Below are 15,338 nucleotides of genomic sequence, written 5' to 3'. Positions count from 1 at the left end.
GGACAATCAACTTTTTTTAAAGAGTTATATTAAATATATGGAAAATAGCCTCGTTATTGCTCTCACAGGTACAATTCTTTTCAGATTTTTTATAAAACCTATACTATAGGTGAATATCAGCAATATCTCAGACAAGTTGTATAATGGTAGACAATCAACTTTTTTAAAAAGAGTTATGCCTCTTGGAAAATTGCCTCGTAAGCACTCTCACATGTACAATTCTTGCCAGATTTTTATAAAACTTATACTATAGGCTGATATCTGCAATATCTCGAACAAGTTATAAAATAATAGACGATAATTTTTTTTTAATGAGTCGTGTCCCTTGGAAATATTAAATTTATGGAAAATGGCCTTGTAAGCACTCACACGGGTACAATTCGTGCCAGATTTTTATAAGATTTACTGTAGATTAAAATCAGCGACATCTCAGACAAGTTCTTAAATGGTGGATGATTGACTTTTTTCAAAAGAATAATGCCCCTTAGCGCTCTCACTGGTACAATTATTGACAGATTTTTATAAAACTTATACTATAGGTTAATGTCAGTAATATCTAGGACAAGTTATATAATGATGGACGATCTACTTTTTTTATAAGAAAATTAGAAATATTAAATAAATGCAACGCAGGGGGACATAGGAACTCTGTTCCATTATGTACATTTTATAACAAAGGACTACTTACTCAGAAACAAAATTTAAACCATTTTTACATCTTATCACAAATTTTCAGTTGGTTCATTAGAATTATCAATATTAATTGATGATTTAGTCATATACAGAAACTTTTTAAACACTTCATGAATTTGAATATCAATTAAGATTCTCATGGCCCAAAAGACCAATGGATATTAATAAGATTATAGGTCTGGTATACCCTTTGAATAACATTAAATGACTGCCAAATTGGTCAAGATATAAAATTAGTATCAAATCTATATTACATAGAAATTTATTGTGAATTACAGCTAAAGTTAATCAAATTTCATGCTAAGGGGTCTGTTTCATATTTATATTTTATGACTTGGCAGATACAGCAACTGATAATTGCTATGAAATGGTACTAAATGTTGCAAAATGATTTAAGATAACCTTCTTATGTGGCATATTTCAATGATTAAGGCGTTATACTTTGATATGATATTTCAGCACCATCATGAAAGAGCCACTAACTTGTCCCAGTTTTCTCAGTACACAACACAGAAACAACAGCCAGTAACAGATCAGTTTGTAGCCTCTACATCATCTAGTCAGTTTGGTGCACAGCCTGGACAACAGAATCAGTTTGCTGCTTCTACACCAGCATATCAACAACAACAACAACAACATGTTCCTGATGTATCAGTTACACCTATACATAGAGATTCAAGAGACAGAATTAGTACTCAGGTAAATATCACAAAGCTAGTGACTGCTACATGTAATTATTCTGATGAAAATCTTCTACCAGTATATTTATAAAGAAGAAGTCTCTAAGAGCTATCATATATTTTCTTCAAAACATCTAATAGCAAGGTTTGACTTTTCATTGTAAGCATATTTACAACCAAAACAATTAACCAGAATTTTTTTTATTAATTTTTACAATAAATATACTAAGGGACAAAGTTTTTATGTTTGGCACACAAAACCATCAGCCGCTGTGTATGGTACCCATATTACTTGTCATCTTTATAACATTGTTAACATAAATAAAAACATCTGAAAGCATCTGATCAATTGGGACCTTAATTGGCCTGGATCATCAAATGGGGATCTTCTTTAAATATTATGTCTGATACGTATAACTTTATCAAACAAACATGACCACCTTACTAAAAATAGAACATAGAAGCAAATTCACACAAATTAAAAAAACCTTTAAAATCCTGTAATACTGACATATTTTTAACATGATGCTAACTTTGATCTTTCAATCCACTAATAAGCATGTGTGATAATTATGCATGAAAAACAACAGAACAAATTAAAAGCAAACTTGAGTCATCACAAGAGTCTGGTTACAATATCATTGATAATGATAGACTCTGACATCTTTAAGAGCATAAGTAGTTCAGTATAAAGTTCACTCAAAGTTATCGTCAGATCAAAAGTTGTCATACGTCATATGAATTCGTACTATGCATGCTTTTTTAATGAAAATTGTGACGTCACAATGTATTCTTAATATAACGAAAAACCCATGAGAAGAGGATAATTCCAAATGTTGTAAAATCTATCTGCCTTCAATCAATCAACCACTTACACATGATACCTACAATCAGGATTATACATTCTCCTTTAAAATAACTTTATCTTGAAGGTTACACAGGAGTCTGCAGTGTATGCTAACTTTACCTCAGTAACCAGAGACAGTTCAATGCCTCAGTACACTACACCACCACAAACTAGTACCCAACAGCAGCATGCAGCTTCTCTCCAAAACCACCCTAGTAATCAACAGTATGTATCACCATCTCAGACCTCAGCGGCTGGGTATAAGGTTCCTGCAGAGAGAGAATCGGATGCTCAGTTGAAAGTTAGTGATTTACAAGGAGACATCAGTTTTAGTTCTGACATTCCATCTGAGGTTATAAATAGACCTATCCAGAGTATAACTGTAGAGAAGTTTGGACAGAAAGTGACACAGGACTCCAGAGTAGAATCACCAGGTAACAGAATGAAACATTATCTCTATTTTACAAAATTTTCCTTTGATCTTACTGACTGATAATTTCCTTTCTCAGCACAGTAGAATATGATATGAAAAATGATCGCTAGAAACTAAGGGGACACATGGCGTTGTTAATGAAATTGACATTGTCGTCATAGGTAAAATAGTGATAAACAAATTATCATTGGACATCTCAACTCGATTGCTTTTTTCACTTTCCCTGTACCGGCTCAAAAAAGAAAATCAATTTCTTTGAGATTATCAACGAGAATCTAAAATTGTATTTATAATATCTAAAATAAGCTTTTTGCAAGATGTAATTTTTTTGTCTTATTAGTTGAAGTAATGTGTTCCTTCTGCACTTTGTAACTAAAACAGGGGTGTGTTTTTTTTCACATGTCGCACCGTATCTCAAAAATGATTCTTGATTATTGCTTAAAACTTTACACACTTCTTAGTTATATTAATCTTAATATCTGTATACTTTTTGGTGATGATTCAAAATTTCATTTTTGAGTTTTTGAGTATTTTGTAAAAAGGGGGAGGGTTTTTGGGGAAAGACGGCTTCAAGCCGTCAATTCCCTAATGGGGTTGGACAGAGTATCATTCCCTCACGTCAATCATTTTGTTTTGATAGTTTGGAAACCCCCTCAAAATGTCATACTGAAATTGATGACAAGGAGAACAGATTGACTTTAAATACATTTTTTACACATTTCCCTTCTGTTTCTCGTGAAATTATCGTATATTGAGCTTTCCCTTACACTATATACGTTTCTTTTACAGTCCGGAAAAATCAGTATTACGAAATATTCTAAATATATCTAACCTAGTGACGTCATTGTTGGAATGCCACACAGGGATATCCTTTATTCATTATAAAAACCAGTCACAGTATTTGTATACTAATTTAAAATCCGTATTTGTTAAATGTAAACCTAATGATGTTTGCTCTAGTGTAGATCATTCACACACCAACATGCAATGCTTTAATCTGAGGCTATAATCAGATAATTTGTAGGTCAACTTTTGCGGTAAACAATGTCAATGGGGATACATGAGATTGGGGAGAGAAACGACAGTATTCATTGTTTCTGTAAAGTTCTGTTTTTAGAATCTTCCTCCAATTCAGGAGCACCTCCATTGATGAGTAATTATACACTAAAATCAAAGTAAATGTTTCTGAACACTTAAAATGTGACATTTAGTATATGATAAGTAGTCTTCTATATAAAAAAAATTTGTGTACCAACATAATTATTGAATTGGTTAAGAAAATTAAATGTTGCTTTATGTAGTTTATACCTATTGAGATTGGGGAGAGCAACTGCAGTTTTCATTCTTTCTGTAAAGTTATGTTTTTAGAATCTTTCTCCAAATAAGGAGCACCTCAATTGATGAGTAATTACCCACTAAAATGAAAGATAATGTATCTGAACACTAAAAATGTCACATTAAGTATATAAATGATAAGTAGTCATCAATTAAAAAATAATTTTGCGTACCAACATAATTATTGTAGTGGTCATTTTTTTTTTAAATATTGCTTTTTGTAGTTTAAAGCTATTTATTCATGAATTTTACAGATATATCAAAATGTGGGATCTGGAAACAAACTTCACACAGCTTATATCAATCATATTTGATTTTATAAGTACATGTATCCCAGTGATGAGAGTTGTAACTGGGAACTTTATCAATGGAAAATTAAAACTGAATAGATTTTTCAGTCCTCACTTTCTTGAGAATACTGTCACAAAAAATTGAGAATGGTCTTAGCCTGCCGTTCAGTTGTACATAATTAAAATTCTAAAATATATTGTAGTAGTTGTTAAATCAATTGAATTTTAGATAATTAACTCCCAACTTTAATCAAATGTTTTGATTTAGAAGGTGCAGATCTCATTGGTCCAAATTGTCTCTATGATGAATTCTTGACTAAGGAAATGAAATAACAATAAACAACAATTGGTTTCATTATTGTTAACCTTTCTATATGTTCTAGCTGTTCTTTTGCTCATTCTTTGTATGTAGACTATCAAAAGATACCCCCCTAAAAATTGAAACAATGGCCGTCTTTTCCCTCAGAGCTCTTCAGCTCTTTGATTTTTACATGTCGCGCCGTATCTCAAAAACGATTTATGATTATTGCTTAAAACTTTACACACTTTTTTGTTATATTAATCTAAAGATCTGTACACTTTTTGGTGATGACTCAAAATTTTATTTTTGAGTTATTGAGTATTTTGTAAAAAAGGGGAGGTTTTTTTTTACATGTCGCGCCATATCTCAAAAACAATTTATGATTATTGCTTGAAACTGTACACACTTCTTTGTTATACTAATTTAAAGATCTGTATACTTTTTGGTTTGATTCAAAATTTTATTTTAGTGATATTTGTAAAAAAAAAACAGGGTGGGGGGGTTTCACATGTCCCGCCGTGTCTCAAAAACAATAACTGGTTATTGCTTAAAATTTCCTCAGAAACTATTTATTATTATTGCATAAAACTTCCACACAAGACGTCAGGCGTATCATGCGCTCATGGCGCAGCTGTTTATTCTTTTTTTATGTTATAAAACAAATCTTTGAGGTATGTAGAAAACATATGGAAACATCAGCTCAGATTTTATTTGCAATATTAAACAAATACGATGTACCAGTGTTTATACAAGGTTTTTTTTTCTTTTTAGTTTTGTCTCCCTTAGACCTATGAAGGCAGCCATGTGTTATATATATATTAAAAAGATTTTCATAAAATGTTTCTAGAAAAAGACAATCATTGAATTGATATTATGCATGATTGATCAGATAATGGTTTTGTAAAATTTTAAAGTAAGACCTAATTGTGGTTAGCTACATGTAAGTATAATCCAGAATTTGGCATATCAAAACATAAAAATTTGATTTTTTGATTTGTTTCTGTTTTTGCAAAGATATTGTATCTAAATCAACATCTGGTCAAATGGAACCAAATTCAGCCGATGAAGCAGATGATGATATTAGTAACTTTGATGAAGAGGACATTCCCGATGATGGCCGTCAAGCACCTACCCCAGCACGACAAGCCACACATACAGATGTAATGGAGGAGATTTCTTCCACTGAAGAATCCCCTATACCTACACCTCAACCAGGCGGCCATCAAGTCTTAACTGTACCTACAGCTGGAGTAAGGTATATCATTGATATTCAAAGTAATTTATACATCAACTTCTGAACAGTGTTAAAGAATAATTCTGTATTAAGAAAAGTATTTAAAAAAGAAAAGCTAATAGTAACATTTTTCTCCCTCAATGTTTTTAAAGCACACAAATTTTATTTCCTCATCAAACAAACTGGTCCTTAAAGTTCTTCAGTCTTATTAAAAAGATATATTGGGTTAAACATCAATGAGACAGCAACGTGACAACCAAAATTTACATCACATTATTTTATTTGATTCCAGAAATAGACAAATGCTCAAACATGAGAGACAACAGAAATTCAGACTCACCATTTGAAAATCCTGAAAACCTTTGTTTTCAAAATTCCAATAGGGAACATACTTTTTATAATTGTATAAAATCCTGAAAACATCAAATATAATGAGAATTGTGACTTGTTAAATATTGCATAAGATACTATACAACTGACACTGCCAGAAAGATTTCTTCATCCATCATATTTCTATTTAAAACCTTGTTATTTACTTTTAGTCGTTCACCACTACTAGACTCAGAACTGACAATAGATGGTATAATACACCTGATACATTATGTTGAAAGTCATATCCCTGATGCTTTGTCACTGGAAGGGTTCTACAGATCTACACCTCCACAGTATGGAGAAAAATTAGAAATCATAAGGTAAGATAAGACAAAGTTAAAGTTATACAAAATGAAAGCAAGTGACTATCACATTTTGTTAAAGCATGAAAGCATTTCTTGTTAAAAAGCTAAAAATTTCATCTTCACCTGTTTTCATTTTGTATTTATCTAAAATATACACATGTTATTAGCATTTTGAATTTAAAGATGAAACTTTAAACACAAAACCTGTGGCAGAATTTGTTTAGTGAGTTGAAATATTTTAACGAAATAATCTATCTAATGGAAGTTTTCATTCGTATGACGTTGTGTTTTGCCATGACGTAAATTCGCCAAATCATTCATGAAATTTTGCGGAATTTTATTTGAATTTGAATTTGATACATTTTCGAAGCTTTAGTGTATTTATTTTATTTCTTTTTAATTATATATGCACTTACCCACTAGAATAGTCACAACTGTTATGCGTTTGTTTTTTAATCTCAATTTTCTGAAAATTCTGGGATCACTGCAAGCTTGTGAATCGCACATGAATAGATTACGAAAGTAGTTTCGGAAAAATGGTTTATCAAAGTGTAAATTTAGAGAAAAATTCTAATTGACCAATCCAATTCAAGTATTTATAGATATGCAAATCTTATAAGAATTATTTGTTGGTAATAAAATGGATCTGTAAATTCCATAATTTTCTGAAGCTTTCCAAATTGTTTAAAAGGATGTTTTTAGGGAGTTCCACCTTAAAAAGAGGGTATCCCACTGAAATTCATAGATGTTAACCTGATAAAAGAAAATGAAAAGAATAAATGACTCAGTTAATATTAAAAAATATGTACAGTATGTTCATATTCTTTTATAAACTCAAGAATATGAAGTTTCTTACAAGCTGTTCAGAGACCTTATTTCAGCAGATACCAATTATATATTCGACTCATACATTCTGAATATATGTTAGCAGTAACAGAACATATGGATACAATTACTCCTCTACATTCATACAAGTACTTTTAAAAACGTATCAAACAAGTAATTGCTTTATATGAAAAAAATATTATTCTTATTATTGTAGTAAGGCCAATGGTGAAGAACCTATGATTGATTTAGATGCTGAAATGTGTACTATGGTGATTTTAGAAAATGTGGTCCTTCTGATTCGTAATTTACCAGCTGGATGTTTATTGCCTGATGCCATCTTAGCCAGTAGTCATACAATCAACGAAGTACAAATAGGGCAAGTATCACACCTAATCAGTATATGACTTATTACATATATATAATTCAATGAATCAATACAATCATATTACTTATGGGCAAAACAATTTCTCCATGTTTTAGTTCATTTCTTCAAACTAATCAACAACTGGTAAAAAAATATAGTCCATAGAGAAAGGTTATTGTTTATAGAATGCAGGTTCAGTGTAATTATATGATTCTTATTGTTCAAATCCTTGGATTCTGTTTCATAAGATATTGGAAAAATCAAACATCTTATTATAGCATGTGTTAAAAAGTCAGAGTGAATATTTATTTGGTAAAAGTGAAATGTTAAATTTGTTCTTTTAAAACTATCATTTGATAAAAATAAAATTATTGCATGATTTGTGGTAAAACTTTGACAGAAGCCACCTCATCCTCAAGAAATAGCATCTGAAGAATCTAAAAAAATTGTAAGTTTTCTGATAAATGGACTCGGTTTATAACAGTGAACAATACACTATTTTTCAGGAGAGTACTATCGATGGAAGCCAAGCCATTGTGGGATTGTTTATTTACACATTTTCTACAGTTGATTAAACATAAAGTGATGACTGTCAAAGAAGTTGCTGCTGTTTTTGTTCCATGTCTTGTGGTTGACTCTTCTGATTATCAGGACAAGGTAAATAGATATAAGAAGATGTGGTATGAGTGTCAAAGAGACAATTCTCCATCTTAATCACAATTTGTGTGGCTATTTTCCTTCAAACATTCCAAAGACAGAAAATCTTATGGAATACTGTTGTCTATCTGTCAGTCATTGAGAGAACTTCTCTTCTTTTGAAAACTAAAGGTTGTCTTGACCAGGGCATTCAATTTTTTTCCCACCATGTAATGTTCCAAGTAAACAAGGTATCTGTAACTCATCATATATTTTACTAATTTATTATTAATCAAAATTTAGAGCACAATACTGCTGTCTTCACACCATGTCATGATGTCATAAACATGTTGAAATTTATATATGTTTGACATGAAATGGCTATTATTCACATAACTATTGCAAAATTAGATATGAGCTGCAGCTTCATTCAAAAGATTTTTTGCCTAAATTTTCAAAATGCAAGAAGTCTGAAGATTTAAAATAGTAAAAATACTGCTGCCTTTTTTCACAGTTTCGGCTTTACAGGGATTATCTCCCTTTCAATTTTTTCATGATTTTTGAAAAATCTAAATTAGCTAAAACTGCTTTTTAGGCTTATGAATTATTAGTGGATTTGTTAGACAAAAAAGTGGAACAAGCTGCATCACCACCAACACCTAGGGAAGCTGCTGAAAGCATGAGGAGCAGTCAAGGAGGTAATTCATCTTTTTGTACTCTTAATTAGAATGGAATTGCTATAACTGTTGTTTATTGCTTTCTTTTTAAAAACTTTAGATATGTATTGATCAATCTTAAACATTTTGCAAAAAGTGAAGAGTACTGTACAAATTCCAAAATATGTAAATTCAGATTTTTTAAACATGATATGATAAGCCTGTCATTCATTTAAACTTAAATATTACATTCTGATCACACTGTTATGCATTTCTTAAAGATTCCCATTCGTTTTGCATCTTTGTCTGTTAATGAACAGATTTGCAATAATAAATACATGCAATCAGTTTAAAGTATATTTTGGCAGATTAAGAATAGGTAATTGAGAAATATGTTTAATTTCAGAGAAAAAAACGTGCTTTGAAAATCATTTTATATCTCACTTTCAGGGATGTTTGCAAAGAAAAATATTCGGGAGATGCCATGTAATTTTTTTATTTACTGTATTATGGCAAAGGGAAATTAAATATGTAACTGATATTATAGCTTTAATTAACTTTATAGATATAATTGAGTTTGAATCCTTAACAATTATCTAAATATTATTTACAAATAGCTTTCAGTTTATTTCAGTTTATGTCTTATTGCAAAGGGTTTTATATTATATATGTATCATGAAAAAATCACTTGATAATGCAAATTTTATTTATTCTGAGAATGGAAATTTAGCATCATCAATCATATAAAAAGAAACTTAATTATGGTGTAAAGCACTTATAAGTTGTTTCTGTACATTTTAAAGGAATTTTGAAAAGGTCTGTGCTTGTCAAAAGCCTAACAGTGTTAATTTTAGATATTAATTAAAAAAACAAAAGCATTTTTTATTCACTTTGTCAGAAATTATTAGTTTCAGCTGAGTTAGAAATTGATGAGTTTGGCAAATACAAAGGTAACACAGGTTAAAAAGTTGGCATCAAAGTTGACTCTGAATATTTGAAATTACTTAACATAATGTTGTCTTTTTTTGACATTGTTCTGAAGTCAATTTTGACGAAAAAATATTTTAACACTTCTCAGAAATACAGTCAATAATATCCTGAACAGTATATACAAATCAAGGTTTACTCTGTTACTTTTGTCAATTGGAATCTGTGCAAGACAATGGGAAAAAAAAAAAAAAATCTGGTTTTTTTTTCTTCAATTTTTTGTTTCTTTTTTTTAAATTATCAAGTTTAACAAACAAAAATCTTTCAGAAGCAAAAATATAGTTTGGATGATGTAGACATAGTTAACACTGAATTTTTGAGAAGTTGACGAATTATGATATTTTTTATATTTAAATGCATGGCTATATATTCGTTTGCTGTGTAAATCAGAATGAAGTGGGGAATCGACATATCATTTATTTTTTTAAACCATAGCCTTAAAAGGTCAGGGGCATTGGTTGCCAAGTGGTCTAAGTAGTTCATCTGTTTTATAACTAGTATATTACTGAAGTCGATGGTTCTCTTTTGACACTCCAGCTTCCTCCAGCAGTATAAAATCACACCCCTAATATAGCCAATACTGCTAAAATTGGTGTCAAATGCCAACAATCAATCAATCAAGCATTGGGTCAGTTTAATCATGTCATGTAACATTGATTTTGGTTCATTCTTACATCATGGCATCAATGAATGCATTAAACTTTCAATCATGTCATATGATCAGGTAATGGCATTTAATCACATTTGAAATCATATGGTAACAGTTTGGTTAGTGCTAATTGTTTCTGGATTTAATAGATAACAAATTAAATGGAAAGAAGTTTTAATGTTCAATGCTCCTTTATTATCTTGGGTGTTTTGAGATTTTAAAAAATATATTCTTTTCAGACCATATGTTTTCCGTTTTTAATGTATTCTTAGGTTCAAATTATTTCATGTAAAGAATAAGTATATATTGTATACAAAAATAAAAGCCGAGGAAATAGTTAAGTTTATAGTTCAGATATATTATGCAAATTATTATTCAGAACTTTATATTGTCTTTGTTTAAAAAAATAACTGAATTATTACTTTATCATTACTGTTGTTTTAGTGTTAGTTTATTATTAGTTATGTATTCATCTGTCAGAAAAAAATATAAGAGTGAACAGTTTGATTAGTCATTTAATCAAATTTAGCATGCCTTTAGTAAAATACATGAATATGCTAAAACTCTAAAGATTCTGTTGGACATACAATTAATGAATTTATTTAATTGTTAAAATGAATTCCCAGATAATTATTTGAAATGTTTTTTTTTATCATTTGCCACTCTCTTTTGTTTTAGATGGCATACATTCCAAGAATTGAGTTCTTATGTCATTCCACAATCAAGCACACTGATGTAAACATAACAAATCTAGATTTGTACATGCTTTTAAAGATATTTCTTACTTTGTGATACATTTTCTTTTATGTTTATTTTCAGTTCCACCTTTGAAGTTTGGAAGTTTAGTTGACAGTAAACAACATAGCGATGATGAAGACACTACCATGGTAACACCAAGTGTACCAACAGATGGACCAAGAATCCCCTTGAATGGTAAGGTTACAGTACCTAAGAGAAGTGATAATAGGTCTCCACAATTAGACAATTTTCAGTTTTTATTCACCTAAATAAAGTTAAACAGATTATTGGATTGCCAAAGGTGTTCAAGTCAAGGGGCATGTGTCTGTCTAGTCACTTCTTAGGTATGAATTAGATCATTGCAATATAGATTGGTATTCAGATGCATCTTGGAGAGACTGACCAAATGCCATAAGATGAAGGTCACATTGCATATCGTTCATGGTCCAGGTGCTTTGATTCAGTTTTTTTCAAGCTCAAAATAACAATAGTTGCGATTATTAAGAGTTAATTTTGCACATTATGATGTTAATCTATTTCATCATTGCACAAATTTATTTTGTACAATTAGAGCGTCGCGTCAATGTCATCTTTAGTTCATGCAACTTATACCAGGGTTAACGCAGCTTATACAGTGAATATACCAGGGCCAATACAGAAACAGCAATTTAATAACACTATAATATAAAACACATAACTTTTATTTGCTTTGATAAATGCTTTGGTTGATGTTTTACAGGACATATAAAATAATCTTTTCACAAAATATTTAAAACCAATATGTTTTGCTAGGTGGACAGATGAACAGTAAGAATTCTCTATCTAATACAAACTATCAGTCATTCATTTTCAAATGCTAATTTTGTTTGTATCTAAATGACAATATCAAAGCACACGACACAATAGTCATTCTACATTTAGTCATACATCAGACCCATCATCATATGGAAATTCAATTTAATAAATAATTCTTTCATGCCATGCTCTATGCTCATTTTAACATGGGTAGGCATTATATTTGTTAATATTTTAATAACGAGCGTTAGCGAGGTATTAAATGTTTACAAATATAATGCCTACCCATGTTAAAATGAGCATAGAGCATGGCATGATAGAATTATTTCGATTCTAAATAGGAATATTTTGAACTTTTGTACCTATAGTAGACGCTCGAAATGTCGCCATTTTGATTTGATGAACAAAAACGTCATAGAAAAATCAATAGTTTATCAATAAAAAAAGAACAGAAACATTTAAAATTACTTTTAGAATGTTTTATTTAATTTCCTAGCAAGTAACACCAACAAAAATGTCCATTTTGATCTCTGTCGTTTTTTCAAAATTCATCTGACGTTGCAATTTCAATTGTGACGTCAATCATGTGCAGCCCATGTTCTATTTGAATTAGAACATGGCTTTGTACCCAAAGCTAAAGAAGAACATCATATTAGAATCTGAAATAGTATCCCAGACAAGTTCTAGTTTTGTTTTACACACATTAGTAAGCATGGACAAAATTAAAACAAAGTACATTTGAAAGTTATGATGATATATGTGATAAGATAAAGTTGATAAAAGTGAAAATATGTGAAGAGTGTATTTTTTTTTTTTATTGAAATGTATAGTTGTCTTATTTATTTGAACCATGCACATACTATTATAAACTTTATTAAAAAAAGATAATTGATAAGTTTTACACAAGATCTCATCAATGACTTTGTACAAATAAATAAATAGAAGATATGAACACTTTGTATAATGGTAGCAGGAAATTTTAGGTGAAAGCTTCAAATGGCTTAACTTTAATCTCAAATAATATATAGAATACATAATTTGTGTTAATCTTTTTGACAAAATATTTCATCAGCCCCTTTATTGACCCTCATCTAAAACCTTTTATCATTCCAAATCATTATCATAAACTCATTTCATTAATCACAGTCAGCCATCAGATTTCTTTACACTTTTTAACGTGTTTTTGGTAAATCTTATCTTTCTTATGATGTTATTCTTATACTGTTGAGCATGGAGTGATTGTGTTATATTTCATAGCAAAGCATGTTTGCTTGGTTTAATTTATTTAACAGACTATTTATCAAATAAAAATATCTAATTTTTTTTCAAATTTGTGTAATTTAAAGAATTGACTCAACATGCATAGGTTAGATGTTTGATAATTAAAAATTTACAAAATGGTTAATGCAGAAAATTTAAAGAAAAATAAAAATCTGTACTCCTTCCCTGATTTTATTGAATCAGACATGCAAAAATACAGAACTGTTAACATGTTGTTGATACAGTGAAGTATAAAAATTCCTTGTGTAACTCTCATATAGATAAAATGTTAAAATTGGAGTTAAGTTTTTTACATGAATTAGTTATACATTTATAGAAACTGCAGCCTATCGTAATTTGTTGTCTGGTACCATGAGTGGTCAGAAACAACCCAGTTACCATGACGATAATGATGATGATGAAGATGACACAGATGATGATGTAGAAAAGCAGTTCGCATCGACTCTGTCTCCTAGAACACCAAGGGAGACATCTAGGTAAATAAGGGCTTTGTGGGCTAAGGCAATCACTTAGCATCCTTCACCCTTCAAAAACATGTAAGATTTTGATCTCCTCATATGAATAAAATTATGGAGGTGAAAAACCGTAAGGGTCATCAATAAAGATGTCTCTCTTCTGTACAAAAACAAACGTATCAAATTTGGTGTAGTACCAGTAAAGGTTTTTAGTGATTAATTATCATTACATGATGCTAATATATTATGGAAGTATTTCAAAATTACACAAATAATTACTGCTTTACATTAGAGACTTTAAATTTATCTATTCTTTAATATAAATGAAGCTGTAAATGCAGATTTGCTGATTATTTAAATAACATAGCAGTTCAAGCAAAATTAGATTCATGGATTGTTTTTCATGAAATTTTTATTTAGTTCTAAACATATCAATATTTGTAAAGCATCTGCAATAATGGTTGAGGTAGTCTATTCCATTCTCACAATTTTAAGGAATTCATTTAAGCAACAATCTTTTATATATAAAGACATATTTATAAAATTCCACAATATTAGATTTAATCAACAGTTAACAGGCTATTATTTGAACTTGGAATTATTTTTAATTATGAAATTTGCATTATATCTTGTGCTTGAAATTCTTAATAAATTCCATGTTTATTTGGTATTATAATGTTTTGGGCAGTTCATAACAGTTTCCATACAATGTTTTTTGTATAGATAGTGTTGTGCACGGCACAGTGCATTCTATTGAAAATGAACTATCTTCTTTGTAATAGAAAGTGTTGTGCGCAACGCAACACAGAACATTAAAGTACAGAATATTCATGGAATTTATTAAAAATTTCAAGCAGAAGAAATTACTGTGAAAGTACTTTAATTCGTGGGTATCAATTTTCGTGGTTTGAGAATTATTTACATGTTCGTGGGTTTTTAAATTCGTGGATTTTAGTTTTCTAAAAAAAAAAATTTGAAAATTGAAGCTTTAGAAACGAAGGTTACAAATTGTCTTGATTGAGGAAAATTGCAAAGTAAACATTGACCTGGTAAAATGGTAAATCGTAGTGACAACACTAATTAACCCTAGATAAAGTGATCAACAGATTTAAGACCATCAAAGGTGTTAATTAGGCCATAAACATGTCACCTAAAGAAAACAGTACACAAAAACAAATGCTATAAACGTATCTTAATGTTAAATAATTCTTATCAAAATTAAGCTCAGCATAAAATTATTATTTCCGATATGTACGAGAGAATTTTGAGGATATAAAATGAACACTTTATCATACAAGCATACGAATACCGGAAATCTGACTTTCATCGATCAAAAATATTTTTATGAGAATTAAAAGATCAAAAGTTGTACAGTTAATGTTCTGAAAGATTAAATGGGTATACTTCTTCATGGAGTTGTAGTTCATAGCGCGTTTGCCCTATGACTTCTATATAGCAT

General features: G+C 30.0%; 1 protein-coding gene across 8 annotated transcripts in view; it reads left to right on the top strand.

The window, feature by feature from the left end:
* LOC139517222 (centrosomal protein kizuna-like) overlaps nucleotides 1–15,338 on the top strand; it is a 31,740-nt gene that overhangs the window by 10,484 nt on the left and 5,918 nt on the right. For 4 of the 8 annotated variants that reach the window (XM_071307998.1, XM_071307996.1, XM_071307994.1 and 1 more), the window contains 10 exons: nucleotides 1,153–1,392; nucleotides 2,306–2,654; nucleotides 5,594–5,834; nucleotides 6,356–6,505; nucleotides 7,533–7,694; nucleotides 8,189–8,339; nucleotides 8,914–9,016; nucleotides 9,883–9,924; nucleotides 11,430–11,543; nucleotides 13,741–13,900. In XM_071307998.1, the coding sequence (XP_071164099.1) occupies nucleotides 1,153–1,392; nucleotides 2,306–2,654; nucleotides 5,594–5,834; nucleotides 6,356–6,505; nucleotides 7,533–7,694; nucleotides 8,189–8,339; nucleotides 8,914–9,016; nucleotides 9,883–9,924; nucleotides 11,430–11,543; nucleotides 13,741–13,900 (1,712 nt within the window). The remainder of the gene's footprint in view (nucleotides 1–1,152; nucleotides 1,393–2,305; nucleotides 2,655–5,593; nucleotides 5,835–6,355; nucleotides 6,506–7,532; nucleotides 7,695–8,188; nucleotides 8,340–8,913; nucleotides 9,017–9,882; nucleotides 9,925–11,429; nucleotides 11,544–13,740; nucleotides 13,901–15,338) is intronic. The other 4 variants (XM_071308001.1, XM_071307997.1, XM_071307995.1 and 1 more) reach the window with 1 other exon arrangement.

The sequence above is a fragment of the Mytilus edulis genome, chromosome 3, assembly GCF_963676685.1.
Source record: "Mytilus edulis chromosome 3, xbMytEdul2.2, whole genome shotgun sequence".
Classification (NCBI taxonomy): Eukaryota; Metazoa; Mollusca; class Bivalvia; order Mytilida; family Mytilidae; genus Mytilus; species Mytilus edulis.
Note: the sequence above shows the minus strand (reverse complement) of the source record. Positions and strands in the feature narration are given on the sequence as shown.